This window comes from Staurois parvus, unplaced genomic scaffold, assembly GCF_062004578.1.
Source record: "Staurois parvus isolate SC_StPar_1 unplaced genomic scaffold, SC_StPar_1.0 ptg000166l, whole genome shotgun sequence".
Classification (NCBI taxonomy): domain Eukaryota; kingdom Metazoa; phylum Chordata; class Amphibia; order Anura; family Ranidae; genus Staurois; species Staurois parvus.
The window spans coordinates 4,246,037-4,269,368 of NW_028317962.1; the positions used below are offsets into that span (position 1 = coordinate 4,246,037).

The 23,332-nt window shown below is 41.4% G+C and overlaps 1 protein-coding gene across 1 annotated transcript in view; it reads right to left on the minus strand.

Moving 5' to 3' along the window:
• Positions 1-375: 375 nt before the first annotated feature.
• The window catches only part of PAPPA2 (pappalysin 2), a 312,074-nt gene continuing 289,117 nt past the window's right edge, over positions 376-23,332 (minus strand). The window contains exons 22-23 of the mRNA XM_089676331.1: positions 8,385-8,483; positions 376-1,006 (exon numbers count right to left, since the gene is read on the minus strand). Of these exons, the coding sequence (XP_089532457.1) occupies positions 857-1,006; positions 8,385-8,483 (249 nt within the window). The 3' untranslated portion in view covers positions 376-856. The remainder of the gene's footprint in view (positions 1,007-8,384; positions 8,484-23,332) is intronic.

Sequence of the window (23,332 nt, forward strand, 5' to 3'; positions counted from 1 at the left end):
CCTCTCCAGAGTGCTCAACTTAGCCTAAGCCTCACTGTTACAAAGCCACAAAAGGTCATCTCACTGCTCCTGTTGCAACATCAAATAAACTACTAAATGGGCAATCAAGACAGAAGATAAGCATTCTCTTCAAGTAATAGCCATAGCATGGTGTAAGGATCCCATTACTGATTTAAATTGTCATCATAAACCTGTAACCAAATAAATAAATCTAGGCAATGTAAACATCTATGTTGTTGAATGCCTTGTTTACAATATCAAATCTGACAGAAATATTAAACTTTGTAGGAAATCAAAAGATAAATTAAGAACTTCAACACCCAAGATAATATGACAAAAAACAAACCCATATATGTTTAAAACATAAGGAAAATGTTTACAGTAATACCCTGATATTTATTCATATATTATAATCTTATAAAATACCTTGGATAGCAAAGATACTGACATGTTGCTAATCCAATATATAAATCCATTATACACAACATACTGTAGTCATGCAAATGATGGGACAAACACTGAAACATAAAGAATGATATCTGCCTTTGATTAATATGCTTTAGTTTATATAGTGTAGGCAGATCATGGAATGTCGTACAGTGAACAGAGGCGCTCTTGATTTTCTGTCCAAATTTGGTAGACATCAAAGGGAGGTCAGGATCATAGAATTCCTAGATGTGGAAGTATTTTTGTACAAATGTTCGATACTTCCACATCAACTTTCCATCCAGATCATTGATATTATATATTGAGATATCTATTTAAGATATTCTATAACCAAAGGCCACGACTGGTCCCAAATGGTTATGATGATGCTGACACAACTGTTGACCATGATATCTCCTATAGAAGTTCCTCAAGTAGTTGCTGGATTGTGCATATCCCCAAGAGCCAGTGGTGAAGGTCCAGGCCAATCTATTCTTTGATATCTGTTCTCTTCTGCCTCTGGGTCACGACAGGTACATTCATCTTCCTCACATTCTGCCCCAAAAGGAACCACCTGACCCTAAAAAGTGAGTATAGATTTGTTTGTCATTTCCCTGATAATCTGTTTGTGCATTATATGGTGGTACAAGCAAACAATGAATACAAATTGCATTCTTCAGTAACTAAATTAGCAGTGATACGACTGAAAATTGCCATTGTCCCCCAGTTGACTTAATACTAATTCCATGTCCATTGGCACTTTATAGCCAAGTGAATATTCAAAAATATATCATAAAACATGTGTTTTTATGCATACATCATAAAAATGTGAACCAAACTAAAATGATTAGTTTTTATATTTGTTTGTGTTGTACTAATATAGATAAATAGGCTCATGGTCGAAAAAATTCATAAACGACTTCTTTAATGAAAACATCTTAAAAACATGACAAAACAAAACAAAAAAGCACCATACTCCACAGATCTCATACTATTCCCCTCAAATTTGGGGGATATGATGGGCCATATATTGAGATATATATAGTCCCATGATGGCCAGCAAAGCTTCGTATTACAAGGTAGAACACATGGAGCCCTTGTTAGAGAAATTTTTTCAACCATCAGCCTATTTATCTATGTTAGTGCAACACAACAAATATAAAAAAAAACACGAGTCCTGGTTGAATCCATAACTAATCATTTTAGTTTGGTTCACATATAGATTTTTGATTGGGGATTCCGGGACTATTAATAATTTTGAGACCCTGAGTCCTTTCTTGGGAGGTGTCAATACATCATAAAAACCTAAAAACTCTTAAAACCACATTGCGACTGACATATTATATGTCATAAAATATAATTCCTTGAACAGCTTACAAAAATACCCATACTATCCTACCTTCAGGGGTTAAGGGCATACAATATCTATAATGAAATACTGCAATATATGTAATGTATTTATAACATTTATACAATTTATAGACATTTGATAGATACCAATCTATATTGAATGTACACTTACATATATCTATATTGTACCGCGCTCCAAACTTAATAACTCTAAGTGCTCTAAATAAATAAATAAATAAATATTATATATAACCAATTATTCAATAATAATCTATATCCATAATGCTTAAATCCATAATTGCATAGTACTTAAATCCATGATTAAAGTGAATCAAAAAGAATGTACACTTACAGTTATACAATGATGCAAATACATATCAGTCAGGTATAAAACCAAAATCGTATTTTTTTCTCCAGGGGGAGTGAAGCTGTCAGTATCAGGTTTCAGGCTGTCCCTTTAAGGCTGAAGAAAACTCATCTGAAACAGCTCTTACCCAGAAATGACAGTGATTAGCCAGTTCCTCGCTGTTCATGTTTAATACACCTGTTGTGTACACCACCAGTGCTCGTGATAGCGGACACTACTTTGTATGATCTTGCTTGACCCAGCTTGTATCTGCTCTGTGTATTACCCTAAATGACCTGGCTTGCTCTGACCCTGCTCTCTCCTTGCTATGATTTTGTAACTTTTGGACTCAGATCTACACATGTGTGAACCGGCTCATCTAGACTACAGTTCTGCCTGACCTTCCTGTGTTATCAGATTCTCTATTACTTCTTGGGATGTTCTGACCTGCACCTCCTATGCACCATTCTTTGGTGTCCTACTGACATCTGTAGTGGTGCTCCACAAGCAAGGCCATTTGTAATATTGATTGGACCCTGGGCAAACATTTTCTTGGGCCCCCCACCCCACATGCAATTTTTCTCTCCACCTGCTCTAAGACATACAATAAATAGCAGCTAGACTCAAAATCAGTTTACTGCAGCAGATCACGCAGCAATTGCAATTGGCTGCCAGAGGTTACAGCATATCATTATCGCTCACTGATAGTTGCTAGAGATTACAGCACATCATTTCTGCTTGCTGATTGGTTGCTAGAGATTATTGCACATCATCCCCACTCATCCATTGGTTGCTGGGGGAAGGAGGGGGGCAGGGCAGAGTGTGATCAGTGGTGGTAGTGGTGGTAGGGGGGTATATGGGATGAGTGACATTATTGGGGGAGGGTGTGATTAGTGACAGTGCTGTGGGATTGATGCAATTAATGGCAGTGCTGGGGGGGGGGGTGACATTAGTGGTAGTTCTTAGGGGGATGGGATCAGTGGCAGTGCTTGATGCGGATGGGAGAGAGAGAAAGGAAAAAAAAAGAAGATGGTATGAGAGGGGGGGATTAGAGAAAAGCAGCTGAGAGAGAGAAAGGGGTGAGAGAGAAGAGGGTAAGAGAGACAGAAGGGTGAAAGGGTAGTAAGGGGGGTGAGAGAGAGGTGGAGGTGAGGGGGGATGGGAGTGATGGGGGGAGAGGGGTGGGGGAGAGAGAGGGGGTGAAAGAAATAAGGAGGTGAGAGAGAGAGGGGAAAGAGAGAGGGGGCTGAGAGAAGGAAGGGGGTGAGAGAGGGGTGGGTGACAGAGAGGGGGGTAAGAGAGTGGTGAGAGTGAGGGGGAGAGAGGGGAGTGAGATAAAGAGTGGGTGAAAGAGAAGGGGTGAGAGAGGGTGGTGAGGGGGGATGGAAGTTATAGGGGGAGACAGGTGGGAGAGAGAGAGGGGGTGAAAGAAAGAAGGAGGTGATAGAGAAGGGGATGAGAGTGAGAAGGGGGTGATAGAGAGGGGGGAGAGAGAGTGGGTGAAAGTGAGGGGGTGGGAGAGAGAGGGGGTGAAGGGAGAGAGGGGTGGGGGGGGGGAGAGGGGGGTGAGAGTGAAAAGGTGGTGAGAGAGTGAAAAGGGGTGAGAGAGAGATAGGGGAGGGGGTGAGAGAGAGAGTGGGTGAAAGAGAGGGGATGAGAGAGGGCAGTGAGGGGGGGTGGGAGTGATGGGGGGGAGGGGTGGGGGAGAGAGAGGGAGTGAAAGAAAGAAGGAGGTGAGAGAGAGAGGGGGGAGAGAGAGGGAGATGAGAGTGAGAAGGGGGTGATAGAGAAAGTGGAGAAAAAAGGGAGGTGAAAGAGAGAGTGGGTGAAAGAGTGGGTGAGAGAGGGCGGTGAGTAAGGATGAGAGTGATAGAGGGAGAGGGGTGGGGGAGAGAGAGTGAAAGATAAAAAAGGGGTGAGAGAGAGGGGTAAGGGGGGATGGAAGTGAGAGGGGTGAGGGGAGGGGGAGAGAGAGGGGGTGAAAGAAGGGGGTGAGAGAGAGGGTGAGAGTGAAAAGGGGGTGATAGAGAAAGAAGGGGATGAGAGAGAGAAGGGGGTGAGAGAAAGAGTGGGTGAAAAAGAAGGGGTGAGAGAGGGCGGAGAGGGGGGATGGAAGTGATAGGGGGATGAGAGTAATAGGGGGGTGAGAGAGAGAGGGGGAGAGAGGGAGTTGAGAGAGAGAGAGAGAGAGAGTGGGTGAAAGTGAGGGGGTGGGAGAGAGGTAGGTAAAGGGAGAGAGGGGTGGGAGAGAGAGGGGGTGAAAGAAAGAAGGGGGGTGCGAGAGAGAAGGGGGATGATAGAGAGAAAGGGGTGAGAGAGAGAGGGGGGAGAAGGAGGGATTGAGAGAGGGGGTGAGAGAGAGAGAAGGGGGTGAGAGAAGTGTAAGAGAGAGGGGGAGAAGGGGGTGAGATAAAGAAAAGGGTGAGAGACGTGTGAGAGAGAGGGGGGAGAAGGGGGGTGAGAGAAAGAGGTGGGGGCTGAGAGAGAGAAGGGGGTGAGAGAAAAGTGAGAGAGGTGGTGGGGGGGATAGAAATAGAGAGAAAGGAGGGATGGGGGTGTGAGAGAGAGAGAGAGAGAGGGATGGGTAGGGGTGAGAGAGGGGGAGAATGTGAGAGAGACCCCTAGCCCTGTCTACAGTTCCTCCTGTGCCTCCCTGTCCCAGTCCCTGCCTGTGGGTAGGTGTGTGTGATGCTTGGTACCTGGCATGCCAGCATCAGGCAGGGTCCGTTCTCATTCTGGCTGATCTGCTCCTTTCTCTGCTCTGCGGCTGTCTGCGCCCTTGTCCATCCTTGTCCTCTGGGCCCTGGTCAGCCTGTCAGCCTGCACCCACTTCTGCTCTCCTTTCCAGTGGTCAGGGAGGTGGTGGAGGTCTTCTCCTCCCCGGGCTCCTAATCCTAACCACCTTCGATGCTTGCCTTCTCCCTGCTCCAGCCGCAACCAGGAGCGGGACCCTCCAAGACAAGGGGCTCTAGGGGCAGCTGCTTTGGGCCCAACAATGACTGGGCCCGGGACAGCTGCCTTTTTTGCCTCACGTAAAGATGGACCTGTCCACAAGCACGAGCAAGCCTGCTCTGCCTACAGTCCTGCTCCTGGTATGTGCTCTTTATTGCTGAAATGTCTGCATATTTAGCACCTCTGAACTGCTCACTGTTACATATACTGTACTCCTGTCCTGCCATTATCACAAGCCCACAATTTAAGGAGGATTCTGCACAAGCTTGCATGTTTGCCCAAGAATTTGGCTGTTTATACCAGCAAGTACAGGAACAGGCTACCCAGCTCACTAAGGCACAGTCTCCTCATACTACCACCACTGCCAATACTCTGCTACAGTACATGAACTGAAGATTCCTTTGTCTGATCAATTTTATGCTGACCATAGGGAGTTCTGTAACATTAAAAACACTGCAAATTATATTTCAAGTTAAAGCCATCATGGACTGGCTCTAAACACACAGAGGGTGAAAATCATAATTTTGTTATTTTTAGGGTGACCCCCAGGTCTTTGCCTTTAGCCTGGAACCAAACCATATGGCCCTGCTAACAGTAGATACCTTCTTTGATGACCTGGGCATGCTATATGATGACCCTGATCATGTTGCTGCTGCCAATGAATCAGCCCTTCATAGCTTACAGAAAGGGACCAACTCTGAGTTCAGAGCTTCACAGGTCTGGACCTTTAGCCTAGAACCAAACCATCCAGTCCTACAGTAGATGCCTTCTTTGAAGCCCTAGGCTTTTTATATGATGGCCCTGATCATGCTGCTGCTGCTACTGAACCAACTCCACTGAGTTCACAGCTTCACAGGTGGGCTCAGGAACCTGGATGGATTAAGGCAGCACTATGCAGCCAATTCTGAATTGACTTATCCAGGAAAATTAAAGATGCTTTGGTCAACTATCCCCACCTAGCCTCACTGGAGGAGGCCCTGAAATTTGCCATCAGAACTGTCACCAGAGAGGAGACAGGAACTTGACACAAAGAAAAGAAGGAATTGGCCTCTGCCCTGGAGGATCATAGCTGTCTGTGGCTGTGTAGTGGCAGAACACTCACAGATCCTTATGCGACATTCATCCATCCATTTCTACTGAGAGGGAAGTGGAATGATTTCTGTCTTGGGTGATTGGCTGCTGGGCAGCAAGGCACTTCATCATCTCTTTGCGGGATCCAAATATTTGGTAAGGAGCTTCATAACCCTTGTTATAACGTGTGATTCTGAGACACAGCTTCTTTCCTCGGGTGTCTTCTCATTTTTCACTAATTCACTTGGAGTGCATGGATTTTGAACCTTCTTTATTAACTTTTAGAGATTTAGTTTCATTGGAATTTGGCACAATTTTATCTGACATCTGTTATAATGTTTATAGGATTATATTAATTAAGTGCACAATAATTTAATTTAACAGGATGGTTGTATAATTGGTAAAGTAGAGGAGACAATGCACTGATGTTTGGTTTTCATTTTTTTCACACATATTACCCAATGTGATTCAGTTGCAGTGGTCCCTGATATTTTATGGTGTACCAAACGCAGTCTTATCTTTTTCTTTTTTTTCCTTTTTTTTTGTTTAATAAGAGGTTGTACTGACCATTTACCACACACTATACTTACCCTATTAATGGGGCACAGAATATATATTCCTTTAATCATATATATTGTATTTCGATGTTGCAGCCTGGTCTAGATAATTATTATCTATCCCTGTAGTGAGGAAAAGATGAAGGCCTTGTTTCATTGCTGTATTCTATGCTTACAACTCCTTATGTAAATAATAAAGACACGCATCGAGCATAAATATGACTAAGCATGGAAACAATAGACCTTCCTTGAATTCATTGTTGGTTTTACTGTTACAATGTTCTTGACTCTCCTTGGCGAAAGAAAAAATGATTTTGTTTTTTTACCTAGCTGATATGTATTAGCATCATTTTATAACTGTACGTGTACATTCGATTAGAATTAGTATCTATTAAATACTGTATCTATGTATTTTATAAACATTCTAAATACATTACAAACATCTAATTATTTCATTATAGATACTGTATACTCTTAACCCTTGAAAAGGACCCTGTTCAAGACATGTTGCACCTTTCCTAACATTGAGATCTGTATGGACACATCAAGAACGACAAAGTTTGTGTATGATCCCATACAGGGTAGTATGAATATTTTGAAAACTTTACGACGACTGAAATTTGTATATTGTATAATATGACAGATGCAGTTTGGTTTTATGAGATGATTGTTTTTAAGACTGTACTTCTCCTGTGAATCACAGGAGTGCAGTTCGTTTTGCACTCCTGTGACCCATTTTCAGCTGACAGCAGGCTGAAGTCCGCTGTTGACTGTCATTCAGCCGGTCCAGGCTGGAGAAAGATCTCGACTTTGAAGTCAGGATCCACCCCAAACTCTCGAGCAGAACTTGACTTAAGCAGAGCCTAAGCCAGCCGTTCCCTTCTCCTCCACAGCCCAGTGCTCCAGTGAGCACGGGGGGGCAGAGCAGACAGCGGTGACTGCTCAGAGCGGCGGTGAGACAATTGCAGCATCGGACTGATGCTGCATCCACCTAGGTAAGTATAAATAGGGGGGGAAATAACACAAACTTCCCTTTTAATTAATACAATTTGTCATTATACACATTTACAGTATACACAGGTATTGGCAAAGCTGTGTGGTTTTGTTGATGAAGCCAGCGATATGAGTGTCAAACCCCTATTCACCTTTCCCTGTAGGGCTTTATAGTTGTCACTGTAACAGGAATAGAAGAAAAATCTTCAAAAAAGGACACCTGTTCCAGTGACCACTCTCTGGAAGAAAATTTCCTCTCACTTCTCACTTCCTGTTGTGTTTCCAGAGACACAGAAAAAACTGTGGATTTACCTCTCTATATCCAAAACGTTAAAAAAAAAATTTTGCTTTTTAGTTAAAGCTTAGGTTTAAAGAGTATTTTTACTTGCATAGAGTTTAACTTTTATCTGTCATTGATGGGGTAAAGTCATCCCCACCCTACATTGTAAGAAAAAAGTGGCAGTTAGCTCACTAGGTTTTTTAAAAGTTGGCCTATGTAACTTTTTCAGGCTGATTATCTTACTGTGTCAAGACAGCAAGTTTAATTTCTTGTCTTGCTGATAGAGAGAAAAATATAGATGTTCATTTTTCATCAGTTAAATGACAATTTGAAAGTGTGCAGTTGCGTTCATGCACAGAGAGCTCATTGTTTGGAAAAATATCTCTGGCTAGTTGAATTGTTTCCTTACCTTGTGTGAGGACAGGGTAGAGGCACAGCAGTCTCCTCCGTCATACTGACAATACGCACGGTTATTAATTGTGTCACACCAGCCATCTGCTTGAAAGGGCTACACAGGAACACAGAGTCAGTCAACACAATACACAGAGGAAATCAATAGAACGTACATAACCTTTACAGCTTTGACTCTGAGGGTATAGAGAGAACAATATTTTTTTCTGGCTTGCAGAAAATTGCTGAGATGAAATGCTTTGTCTGTTAGATACATTTCCAATGTGTAGGTGGATAAATGTGAAACACTTTTAGCAGACTAAGAACTGTAGCATCCGCTGTGTCGCCTTCCATTAAAAGAATGGAATAGAATATAGCCTACATATTGTGACAGATAATAGAAAGAACCAAAGTAGATGGTGAAACTTGGGAGCTAATGGCATAATTCTGAATACAAGTTAAATCAACTCATTCCTGAGAACTAAAAGATTGGTAATATCATGTTTCCTGTGTCCCTCAGGCTTCTTTCCTTTCTCATCCCACTGTCCACCCTATCATTTTTTGGCTGCCCACAGTTTCCTTTCCCATAACATTTTTACATTCTAACAGTACCCTTCCTGCCTGACCTTTCCTTTTCTATCTCATTTTGAATCTATCATTACTTTTCCTGCCTTACCTTTCCTTTCCTACTGTCTTTCTGGTCTCATATTTCCTTTTTCAAACCTTTTCCACCATTTCTTTCCTGTTCCATCATTTCTTTTCCCATCCATTTTCCACCCTATTAATACTTCTACCATACTATGGGGTATACTGTATTTACTAAAACTGGTGCACTCAGAATCTGGTGCGGTTGTGCATGGTAGCCAATCAGCTTCTAAGGTCAGCTTGTTCAATTTACGGATAAGTTCACCTTTTGGACAAAAATTATAAATGCACATTTTTTTGCATTTATTATTTTTGTCCAAAGGAGCCTATAAAGCATGGCACCAGCGATCAGTAGATCGCTGATGTCATGCAGATCTCCTACAGACCTGTCAGAATATCTGCTTACCATACAGCGATGTAATGCCAAGCAGATATTCTGACAGGAAGCTTCAATGAACTACCATTCAGCGCTGTGGTAGTTCATTAAAAACTACAAGTCTACAGCCACTAAGGCTGTCAGGACTTGCAGTTCATTAATTCAGGGAAGTTTGTGAATGAATGACGTGGCCGTATGGGAGGAGCCCAGCACTGCTGTGCTGTTTTCAAATCTGACAGATAGTATGGGGAACTTCTCTCTGTATTATTTGTCAGTGGGAGGGGGGGTGGTGGGTGCGGCTGCAGCTATGGAAACATGAATGGAACATATAACATGTTTCCAAAGGTGAACTTATCCTTTAAGCTTAAGCAATAAAACCAGGAAGCTGATTGTTTTTTCTGCAGAGCTGCACCAGATTTTGTAGCCTCCAGTTTTAGTAAATACCCTCTATATTTTATTTTCCCATACATTTTTCATCCTATCATAATATTTCCTACCATGTTCTTTTTCTATCCTCCCATTTTCTTTCCTGTATATCCTTTCTACCCATTTTTGCCACTCTATCATTTATTTTCCCACCTTATCCTTTCTCATGCCCTACCATTTTGATTCCCTCAAACTAGATCCAAAAAGAAAGTGAAACATTTATTATTAAAGTGGTTGTACACATAAATTTAAAAAAAACAGATTCATACTTACCTGCTCTGTGCAATTGAATTGCACATAACAGCCCCGAACCTCCTCTTCTTGGGTCTCCCACTGGCACTCCTGGCTCTTCGCTCTGTCCAGTGCCTCCATATGAAGCTGCTTCCTATGGGGGGACTTGTGCGTGCTCGTTCTTGAACCCTGCTGTCTGCATCCATTGACACAGACAGCGGGACTCGGCCCTGACACTCACTCCCTCTTCATTGGCTTTGATTGAGAGTGGTGGGTGCCAATGGCTCCCGCTGCCCCCGCAAAGCCTGTGAGACCTGGAACTAAATGGAGAGAAGAGCTGCAGATGTGCACAGCGCTGGATCAAATGAAGACTCAGTTAAGTAAAAAGGGGGGTGAGAGGAGTGAGGGGAGATACTGATGCCTAAACAGTTTTATCTTAATGCAAGCAATGCAATAAGATAAAATTAGGTTAGGCTTGATAACCATTTTAGGGAAACATTCTTTTTGATATGTTTTTATGGAAAAGTTTAAGTTGTCTGTTAATACATATTAGTAAACAATATTAGTAAACAAAGCCAGTACAGTGCCTTAGTAATATACAGTATACTAATGAGTATATTAATAGCTGACAAGTTTTAACCATAAATTTCTAACCTTGGTGGAAGAGGCTGTTCATAAACCTAATTTAAGCTGATCTGCCCTTAGGAGCTCTTTTAGAAATATGAGTGATTGTCAAAAAAAAGTACTGCTACTTGAAGCAAGTTTTTTCAGTGTAAATAATAACTAGTCTATTACCATTTACTTCTGCAATATTTCCCATACAAGTCCAAACATTTTTAAACTGTAACTTCACAGCATATGATGTTACCAGAGACAACAGAACTACCGCCAAGCTTCCTTCCACTCCTTAATTGGTAACATTGAGGGGCCACATTACCTTGGTTTCATTTGCAAGAACACTTTCACAAAAGTCTATCGAACCAACTCACTTAAAGGATAAGTTTACTTCAAATAAATAAATAAATGCACTGTTTTTGCAGGTTAAAAAAAACAATACACATTTATTTTATTTTTTTGCAAGGAACTTGTAAAGCATTGCACCAGTGATCAGCAGATTGTGGGTGTAAAGCCATGGTCCTGCAGACTGTCTGTGTATCTGTCTACCCATACCTCCAATATGGGCAGGCAGTAACACTCTGACAGGAAGCTCAATGAACTAACTAGGGCAATTAACATCACTCTGGTAGTTCATTGAGAACTACAAGCCGACAGCAGCAGAGGCGGGAGGAGATCCCTCACTAGATGTCAAAATAGGGACGCCGGGGTGCGGGGGCCAATTCATTTGCAACATGATACATCCCAAATATGGGTGTAACATGTAACATGTTACAAAAGGTGAACTTATCCTTTAAGTGTCTCCTAGAATGTGATATGATTTGCATTCAAGTAATAGCAGGCAAAAACGGCCAATGCACACATTGCTTTGTGTTCAATGAGCAAACTATTTATATAGTCAAGATCCTTGATAAAGAAAGTTTGTAAACCTCTAAGAAGATCTTGAAAGGGGCTGCAGGTATTCCAATCAATTAAATTATATTAGTAGTGTAGTGTAAAGGCATACAAAGTATGTTTTATTTTCTCAAGAAAGATTTGTTGGTTAACCATGCCCTAAATATATTAGATGTTAGTTGAAAAAGACTTCAAAAGCAATCTAGTCCACGGTAATCAATGTCAAGCTGCCTACAACTGGAGGCAATACAGTAATATTGCTTTATTTTCTACATGTGGACATACTGCAAAGGGTTGATTAACATATTTCCTTTGTGGAAATGACCCTCACAAGTAGGGTGCTCTAGTAAAGATCAATTGGTACCGCATACGCGTTGATTACCTATATTGCCAGCACACCCTTTGAGGACCAAGGGACGTATTTGTCCCATGTTTGTAATTGCGTGTATCATCTGATTAAGAACTTAAAACTCTTTTTTTTTTGGTTTGAGTCAAAATATTAGTTCTTATCAACAAACAACAAATGGATTTAGCTTTTTGCCAATTATTTCATGAAATGGCTTAGTTACAGCAACTGAAGTGTACGAACTTTAAAAACAAAAAAATTGATTCTTTTGGCGTTCCAAAACCTTACAGTCCTCAAAGGGTTAAATGTTAACCGTAAAGTTCCAAATTTTCTTCAGCCTTCAAAGAGATCACATTGTAAATTACAATGTTTTGGAGTTCCCCAGAATGCAATTGGGCATCCTGCAAAGATCACAGCAAAACTGCATCCTGCAGTGCCTAAGGAGGTGAAACCGACAGGAAAAACAAGGGACCTTAAAAAATATCTTGAACTCTCCAAACTCTATTCATGTGCCCACTATGAGAACATCATTAAACAGCAAACATTGCTGCATGTCTTAAAATTTCCAAAGATCATTTAATGTTTTTGAAATGGTTAAGGAAGAACTTCAGTCGCCCTTATTTCTGCCTCACCCCCTCCTTGCCCACACAACCATCTCTGAATGTCTCATCGCTGTACAGGAGTGTTGAAGGCCTCTGCCAATTGTCTGGAACCAGTCAAAGACCTGGGGCACACCTGCACATGTACTGGGTTTCTCATACATGCTTACACACTGCTGATATCTGACATCTTGATACATGTGGCCAGGGGCGGACTGACCATTTGGAAACTCGGGCACTGCCCGAGGGCCCGGGGTCAGTAGGGGGCCCCATGAGATGCCCCTGGTACCTTTTTCATAGGCTTTTTTGAATTTGGGCAAGGACACAGGGGCCCCATGATCCCCTATTGCCCAGGGGCCCCATGAGTTGTCAGTCCGCCCCTGCATGTGGCATGTGTGTGCATGTGTGAAAAACCTATCAAATGGCTCCGAAGCCCTGCAGCACTTCTGTGCAGCCACAGAATCCTATAGTGAGCATGCAGGCTAGCTTCTTGGATTTGTGACATGAGCATCGCAGGAGGCAGCAAGGGACGCTATGCCATTCTTGACTAGGCAAGAAATAACAAAGTTTTGCTGTGCTGCAGCACAAAAAGTTCAACACCCTTTACAAAAAAATAAAATATGTAATTGTGGGACAGGGAAGAGGAAGAAGTCTGGTGACAAAAAAAATTGTTTTGTTGAATGAAGGTCTGCTTCAAAGACTGAACATACAGTGCTATGTTTGAAGTCTAAAATAGTACCACAAACCAACCTACCCTAATTGTAACACATGGTAGAGAGAACATCAACCTTTGGGATAGCTTTGTTGCCCGAATAGGCTTGGACAATCAATAGTTATCATATATAATAATACTAAAATCAAAACTGTGTTAGAAAAGTTTACAGTAGGATTTCAGGGTAGTAGTCCATCCAGTGGAATGCAAATAAGAGTTGCGTGATACAACAAGACTGACAAAAAACACTACAATAAATCAAAAATAGAGCTGCTTAAAGTGGAACTTCACTCTCTCAATGAACATTGACTATTTTGAATCTGTATGCTGCTAGCAATAGTAAATAGAACGTAAATTAGTAAATAGAAAATAAATTTGCTAGTTTTAAACTTTTTTTTACATTTCTTCAGTTACTTCCTGGTTTCCTGCCTAAGCAAATTATGTCATACATCCCAGCAGTCTTCAGGAGGGGAGGGTGTGTACTCAGCTCATCCAATGCCTGATCTAAGGGCAGATGGATTCCAGAAAGTAAATGCCACATGAATAATCTGCCCTTACTCAAGATGGCCACTGCTAGTAATGCTAGCGGGTATTTTTCAAAATATTTCTCAGCAAAATAAGGCATGGAGACATGGATGGATGAGTGAGTTCGCTTTGAGTATTACAATTAATTAAATAACATTTTTAGTTTGTGGTGCTCATATGCAGCGCAGTTCCACTTTAAACTAAATAAAAAGTATATTCTGAAATTATCAGGTCAGTGTCCAGTCTGTAACCCTATTGACATGCAGTGTGGCATTAGCCGAAGAGAGCTCTTCAAGAAAAAAAGCCCTCAAACATTGATGAGATGAAACAGAGAAATATAGAAATGGTTTCAAATTCCTCATAACTATTGTTCAAATCTGATAAGCAGCTACTGCCAATGTTTGAGGGAAGAAATTTCTGCTTACTCAGGTGTTGTCAGTAAATAAATGCAAAGATACAAAGTACATTGTTTTTCCAGTCTGGATTGTGAACATTTAAAAAACTTGTGTTTGATAAATACATGGTAGAGTACAATTGTCTGTTACTAGTTCAACCAGACATGGATAGTCTATTATTAACTGAACCTGGGACTACATTTTAGGAACCAATGAGACATAATCCACGTAATTCCACAGGATCCACAAACTGTTTTGTGCTCTTAATATATTCATATTTTTTGTGTGATAGTATGTAAGTACAACAGTGTTAGACAACAATGTCAATGAAGACAGCACATTTTCCTGTATAACATAACATAACATAAGACTTGACCATACGGGGGGGGGGTAAAGGGTGCAGATGGGGAGGTGGGTTACAGGATGGATGGATGGCAGAAGTTTCCACAGTTTGCATCCATGAGCAAATAAGTTACATTTAGAAGCATGGACAGTAGAAGGTTTTTCACAGACTCTAAATTAGGTTCATCTTTTATTTTGTAGATATGTCCCAGAGAAATGCTAAGTTTTCTGAAGTGAGATGTGAGAAGTATTCATTAGACTATTTAAAGTGTAGCCACATTGCCCTTTTGTTACAATATTTATTATGCATGTCCTTATAAGTATGGGATAATTCTTCCATCAGTCTGGTTTGGTTAAAGTTAAAATGGTTGTAAAGGGTAATGGTTTTTTGAAATTTTAAATGTTATTTTTTTCCACTGAATACTAGCGCTAGGAGAACCTACGTATATGCATAGGATTTTCATATGTTTAGTGTATACATAGGTAATCTGGTTGAAAAAAGACTCAAGTCCATCCAGTTTAACCAACGGAAGAAAAAAACACACACAAATAGAAAACCTCCATATACACTGTCCTATACCCACAGTTGATCCAGAGGAAGGAAAAAAAACGAATAAATCACAATCCAATTTTCCACAGCGGGGGAAAAAAAAATCTTCCTGATCCCCCAGCAGGTAATGGGATATTTCCTGGATTAACAATATACAATATGGATATACAATAAATATACAGCATAACGTTTATACAATAGTGTTTTGTGTCTGTAATAGTTCCATATTGGTGCATGTTTGTTGGACAGCAAACGTGGGGTGCAACCATTTTTTTGTAAGAAAAGTGAAAAACCACTGTAGTAACATGGGTTGGTTGGAAGGTGAACACCACAGAGTTGAAGCATATTGTAGAACTGCTGTCCAGAAAGACACTATTAATTTCCACTGTTTTAAAGTATCTCTAGTTTACTCATTCAGGGCACTTAATGGCCTGTACACTCCCCTACTCCCCTGCTCTTCTTCCACTGCTTCACTAGACTCCCATGCAGAGTGAAAAATCTATCTGTAAGCACCAAGTTGGGCTGGAGGGCTAAGAACTCTACCCTCGAATGACAGTATTTGGGTCTGATAAACACTCCACCTGACTACGGAACAAGTACAGAGAGCAAGAGATACAAGAAAATCAGAGGAAGAAAGGATACTTTTAAGTGAACCTGTGAGCTTACACTGAATGGGAAAAATCAGGTTCACTGGAAAATGAACATGGTTCCAGGTTCTGACCTTGAAAAATTATATACGATCAGGGCTGGGTAAATGATACAAGTAATTGTTCCTGGTTTTGCACACAGCCAAATGGTCATATCATTTATTTATTGAACAGCTCGAATACATCAACCACAGTACTGTGAATTTGCAGTACTACAAAACATTTCAATGCACAGAAATTGTTCAGATATCAAAGATTGTAAACAAGCAAATGATGTCTGAACAGAAAATGTATTAGCTGAACTTAATATGACACATTTGTATGCAGCTCACAGGAGATCTTCTGCATCAGAATAAGACGATTCTGCTTCAGGCTACAGATGCAAAAAATATGGTACAGGCAAGAGCAACAGCGGTTTCCACAAGAAAAAAAAAAGCAGCTCTACAAATGAGATATGTTTACCAAAAGTTCCAGCATATTAATGGGGAATTACAACTGATACACCAGTTGCTGATGTTAAAGTGCAACTCCCACCAAATACGTAAATACACAGGAACGTGGCAACATTTTTCTATCAAATTGTACATTCTATAGTGAATTGTAGATGCAGGTATGTTACTACATTTAACTGCCATATTAATCAAAGCTTTAGAGATACAGCAGTGGCAGTGTAATCCTTTTGCCCCATTTGTGAACAAATATACATTCATTAGGCAAATTACAACTCTGATAAATTGGAGAATAAAGTTTAAAACCTAGGTATTTAACCTACAATACATTTGTAACTATGCAGACCATTATACTTTTTGTTCATTTTACAGGATTTAGAATTTTCCGGTTCCCACACAGAAACAATTATTAGACAGGATCTGACACTACTTGGATCACAACACTTGAAGTTGTAGGTTCCTACAACATTTATAGTTTCCTGAATGTATGCTGTCTGCCCTGTCAGTGCTTACAGGTTTGGGGTAACAGCATTTACTTTTCATAGGCTCTGGATTCTTGTTATAACATTGATACATTTGATATACCATTGTCTTTTGCCCCCTGATGAAAACGTCTAACAGATCTGTTGAAACGCGTTGAGATTCCTTTATCAGAAAATTATATTTGGCAGAAAATGCATTAAGGTTAAAAAACCTTTAGCCTTTACAACCACTTTAATATCAGCCATACCATACAACTGTTTTTTTGTTTTTTTTTATTTAAAGTCCGCAAACGTGCAACTATAACGAAAAAACCCGTAAGTGTTCACAAAAAAAGTGCAAGTGCAAAACACCACACGAAAAAGTGCACTTAGGGGTGTGCTTTTGTCCTACCCCTAAAGGGGCTGGACCGCTACCCTGATCCCCCGGGGCATGAAGCTCCTGACAGGGACAAGGTTCCCATTTGGTCCTCCTGGCCAAAAGGCCTGGTGGACCACCGTTCCTTGTGTCCAGCCGAAGCCGGACACCCAGTACTTGGTCAGGGGGCTCTCCCGAAGCGAAAACCCCCTAGGGATCAGGGGAGAAAGGAACCAAAAGGCCACACATCCTCCCCCTAGACTTCAGGGCAGGCCCGAGGACCCACACCCTCCATCCTGTGAAAACACACACATAAGCAATACGTGGGAGTGAAAATAAACTAAATAAATAGAAAATAAAAAAAAATACCATACAACTGTTATGGGACCCAAAAGCATACAGCTATACAGTAGTTGCAATAGCATTCAACACTATATGCCTAAGTGTATGTGGACACCTCTTTCAAATTACTGAGTTCAGGTGCACAAAGCCAGCTTCATAAGGAAATGATCTGACCATTTTAGTGTTAAAAAAATGGAATGAACTGTATTTAACTCTGATCACAACTTTACTGCATGCCTTTAGGATGAACCAGATCTCTGGATGCGAGCCAGGAGTCCTGGTACTTGGTCTCACAAATGTTCTTTTTGCTAAATTGGCACAAATTGGCTTAGGCACATTTCAGACGAGTTGAGGTGTGATTGTAAACTGTTCAAAAATGTTGGGTCATACAGTGAGCATTTGGATAAATGAATGTGTATATTAATTTATCTACAGTATATATCTATATATGATTGCTATGGGAATCTATATATGATTGCTATGAAAGTAATTAGTATCCTCTGTCACTAAAAAAACTGCCATTGAAATGGCGACTACAGAAATATTACTTTGCTATGGGGCCCCATCACACATAGTTATCTCCCTAACAAGGAATTAAGTTGCAAGTTAACCCAAACCTGTACTTGGCTCATGTAGAGCAAGCCATAGGTTCGCTTTAACATAGCTCTCCCCAGCACCATAAAATTACCTTCCTTTTTTGCCCTGTCACTCTGTTTGACCACAGATGAAAAAGTTAGCCTTGTGCAAGCTTTAAGTTACTAGAGTTGTACCTTAACCACTAGCCTACAGGACACTTATACCCCCTTCCTGCCCAGGGCAATTTCCAGCTTTCAGCGCTGTCGCACTTTGAATGACAATTACGCGGTCATGCAACACTGTACCCATATGAAATTTTTAGCATTTTTTTGACAGATAGAGCTTTATTTTGGTGGTATTTAATCACCTCTGGGTTTTTAATTTTTTTCTTAAACAAACCAAAAACCACTGAAAAGTTTGAAAAAAAAAACGTTTTTTCTTAGTTTTTGTTATAAAATTTTGTAAATAAGTGATTTTTCTCCTTCACTGATGTGCGCTAATGAGGCTGCAGTGATGGGCACTGATAGGCTGCACTGATGGACACTGATAGGTGGCATTGATGGGCACTGATGAGGAGGCACTGGTAGGTGGCACTGATGGGCATTGACAGGCATCACTGATGGGCACTGAAAGGCAGCACTGATATATGACACTGATATATGGCACTGTTAGGCGGCACTGATGCACACTGATAGGCGTCACTGACTGGCACTGATAGGCGTCACTGATTGGCACTGATAGGTGGCACTGACTGGCACTGATGGATGACACTGAAAGGCAGCTCAGATGGGCATTGATATGTGGCATTGATGTGCACTGGTATGCACTGATATGTGGCATTGATGTGGCACTGATAGGCACTGGCACGTGGCACTGGTAGCTGGCACTGATGGACTTTGACAGGTGGCACTGCTGGAGCTACACTGATCATCAGGGCACACTGATCATCAGTGCCCTGATGATCAGTGTACATGTCCCCTCCGCGGAAAGCCGATTACCGGCTCTCCTCTCCTCTGTCAGCGTGACAGCTCGAGAGGAGAGAAATGCCGATAACTGGCATTTCCGTGTTTACATGTGATCAGCTGTGATTGGACACAGCTGATCACAAGACCGAGCCGACATCTTCGGCTCTTTTCGTGATCAGTGATCCGCTGTGTCTGAGGGACACAGCACACCGCCGATCGCCGGGCTGCGCACTCCCTGAGCCGCGCATGCGTGGTGAGAATGGGAGGACGTCATATGATGTCCTCTCAGAATGAGAGAACCACCTTGCACCTGTCATTGGACTATATGGCGGGCGGGAGGTGGTTAAACAGGGCAATGGAATGATTATTCCAGTGATGTAACATTGATTAAGTCACAAGATTCTTTATATCCAGAACTATTGGGTAATCCCTATGGCTCCCAGTGCTTGGTGGGAGAATGAAATAAAGGTAAGTAAATACTGGGGAGAGGTGGGGGATTAAAGCAAATCTGTTTTTTCCTGAGAGAGCAAAGATTATGAATTATATATGTAACCTTTTTTAAAAACAGTAGTACGGCCTCAGTAAGGCAAGACCACTGCTTTTTAAATAGAGCCCTCCATATTGTTGCAGCCAAAACATCCAAGATGACATATGTTATGTTTAGGGCAATATAAAAATGTACACCTGATGTTGGGAAATGTATTAACCCATAATGTAAATATGTTGCCTTAGCATTTAACTGTGCCACTTAAAATACAGAACGCTAATCCCCACTTTGCAGGAAGATGCCTCTTGACTTGCCTGCTTTTAGCAGTTTCTAAAATGTTTCCTCAGAACCCATAAATAATGATGTGTCCTGGACAGTTGTGGGCACCCCAAGTCCCACTGCATGCCCTAAGCCCACCACAATTACTGTCTGGCATTTCGAATATAGTTGAAGGGAAGATGAGCAAGACATAAAGCTTCGTAATTACCACTTAAAATATTTTAATGGGTCTCACATTTCCACAAAAAAATTAAACATAAAGCAAGTAATATACCGCACCAGTCAAACTCAAACGATTCTCCATACCAAAAATCTCACATAAGGGGTCCTATTTCAACAGAATTTATATTCCTTTAAAATATTGTGAAATTTCACTAGTAAAAAGAAGGCTGTGTTTAATTTGTTCTTCAAAGATCATTCGATCTTTTTGCAGAAGTAAATCACTCTCTGCGGAGCAGATTCACCAGGCACTAATGAGAGATATCACACCCTGATTTGGAAATAAATTGCCACCGAAGTCATTGACACTTAGTAAATCCCAGAACATGTGCTTATAAAGCCGTCAGATCAGCTGACATATGGCTCCGTACTTTGAAAGCTGTACCACTGCCAGAAAGTCTCGTCTTTGTCAGCACAGAGGATTTTTTCGTGTTCAGCAGCTTCAAGAGCAGAGAAAAACAAAGGCTTTGTGGTGATCTCATTTTGCCAGAATTAACAAAACATAAATCCAGCATGAAAATATTAAAAAGAAATACACTCTAGAAGTCAGATAGGACACATGTCAGCTTACAGTGAACTGAGAAAATATATGGATTTTACAAGCAGTTATTTTCCTGTTCCACTGGCATAAAAAAGTGTACATAATTTTAATTATTGTCAGCTCAAAACATACAAGTTCTTACATATTTGACTGGATCCATGATATATAGCAATTGCCATCTTTGGAAGACTTCTAGAGAGTAGGCAACATACAGTACATCTACTATGTATCTGGCTGTCATGAATAGAACTCTCATTACAGCACCTTAAAGTATTTTTAGTGGTTACAGTAGATATATGAAGTGTTTTAAAGAAGACCACAGAGCTAACAGACACATATACTATTGGAATCAATATATACTGTTTGGCCAAGACTTTATGACCACTGACAGGTTAAAAGAGAAGCATGACCAAAGGTTTTTTGGTCACACTTCTCTTCTGGGTCACAGGAGCGCACTTATTTCTGCACTCTTTTGACTCAGATTCAGATGGAAATGAACTACAATGGACCAGCAGCTGGCTCAGCCTCTCAGTGCACCGTTCAGACCATGAGCTAGCCACTCTCACCTCCTCTACAGCCCAGAACTCCAGTGAGCATTGGAGGGGCAGAGCAGAGAGCCGGTGACTGATATTCACTGGCTCTCTGCTCAGTGAGCAATTAGCGGTCATGTGATTGCTCAGTTCTCAGTCCTAGAGCCAGCGAGGAACAGCTGCAGCATCAGACTCATGCTGCAGCCATATAGGTGAGTATGCATGTTTGTTTTTTCATATCCCACACTTTTCCTTTAACCTCCTTGGCGGTATGATTCTTTCCGATTTTTTGTGCTGAAAGCGGTACCATTTTTTTGCATGGAAATATGTAGTTTTTATTGTAGGCTGTAAGTTTTAGGAATAACTCAGTGAAATCTGTCCGAACAAGAGTCTATTAAACATTCCGGATATGATAAAATTTGAAACACGAAATCATAAATTATAATTTAATAAATAATCATAAAAAATAATAATATAATAATAATAAATTTAATTCAATAATATAATCAAACCAAAAACACTGAAATTTGAAATACAGAGGCAAATTCGCACATCGCTGAGCAAAGTCGCAAAATCGTTTTCAGTGTCTGATGATGAATTTCCCCCACGAATCATTATCACTCAATTCTGCAAGTGGTTCTGATTTACTATCGCTGCTCTAAAACCGCTTTTGACGTAAAGGGACGCTTTTTGGACGCCATGGACTTTTCTCCGTTTCCAGGCAGAAAGAACATTCAAAATGCAGGCAGGGCACAGGACAAAGCACTAGGGACAAAATATATGTGAAATGCATTGAAACAGCAATCCCGACGTCACAGGGACTGGAACACAGAAGCCGGATGAGATAGCCGGGGACGCTGCAGGGGACACATCGTGGGAGCAAAGGACAAGGTAAGTGCTGCAGGGACCCCCAGAACAGCGCCGCATGGTAAGCCCGAGTGTAGCTCGGGGTTACCGCTTTTGGTATAGAAATTTTACCCCGAGCTACACTCGGGATTACCACTAAGGAGGTTAAGTGAATAACTTATCACGTTACAATGGCATCTGAAAGTCAGTGGGATATATTAGACAGCAAGTAAACATGATATCCCTAAAGTTAATGTGTTCAAAGCAGAAAAGATGGGCATTGCAGTTTGTTGTGTATGGGGACCGGTCAGGTGCCCATGTTGACCCGTGTACACAGCCAAAAGCACCCACACTGGGCACGTCACTTCAGAATTGGACAACAGATCAATGGAAAAAGGTGGCCTGGTCTGATGAATCACCTTTTCTTTTACATCACATGGATGGCTGAGTGCATGTACATCCCTTATCTGGGGAAGAGATGACAAAAGGATGCACTATGGGAAGAAGACAAGCTGGTGGAGGCAGTGTGATACTTTGGGCAATATTCTGCTGGGAAACCTTGGATCTTTCCGATGTGGATGTCACTTTGCCATGTACCACCTATCCAAACATTGTTGCTGACCAAGTACACTCCTTCATGGAAATGATATTTCCTGATGGCAGTGGCCTCTTTCAGCAAGATAATACATCCTGCCACACTGCAAAAATGGTTCAAGAACGGTTTGAGAAACACAACAAGTCTGAGGTCTTGACTTGGCCTCCAAATTCTCCAGATCTCAATCTAATAGAACATCTGTGGGATTTTGGAAAAACAAGTCCGATTCATGAAGGCCCCATCTGACAACTTACAAGACTTGAAGTAGAAGTATTGCCAAAGCTATTCTGGCTATTCTTCTGGGGATCACAGAAGTAAAGTTCATTCTGTTGGCTGACATTTTTCAGCCATTCCAGGCTCAGGAAATATCCTGACTTTACAGTCAGGATCCATTCAGATGCCACTTCCGCCCCCTCCACAGTGGAGATCCACCCAGTCAGGATCCACCCTGCCAGCTGTTCCCACCCCCTCTCTGCTCACTGAAGACGAACTGAGTGATCAGAAGTCTTTAAAGTGTTACTAAACCCACAACTATTTTTTGTCCCTCTCTATCCAATGCAGGCAGTTCATAACTGGTGAGAGGAAAACATGACATCACTGTGCCTCAGCACTTCTCTCAAGAAACCTCAGCTCTGATGAAAGCAGTGGGCTGGCTCTTGGGAGGAGTTATGCAGGTGTCAAAATGGTGTGATGAGCGGATATCAGTCTAGGAGAGTGGGTGTTCCTATGTAGGCTGCATTTGCATGCAGACTGCCTTAGGCAATGCCCATGTATGCTGCTGAGCCTCCGTGGCATTTTCAGTTGTTCCTTTTGACTAATACTATTTCCATGTAAACTCAACTCTTTTACAATTAAAGTGTTATTCAACCTGCAACAGTAAAATCAGTCTGTATATGCAGTAAAGCATGCTTGTTATACTCACTGTGGAACTTAAGGAGTTAATCCTCTGCATTGTGTAAAAAGGCTGTTTGATCTTTTCTACTCTGCCCCTCCTCTTG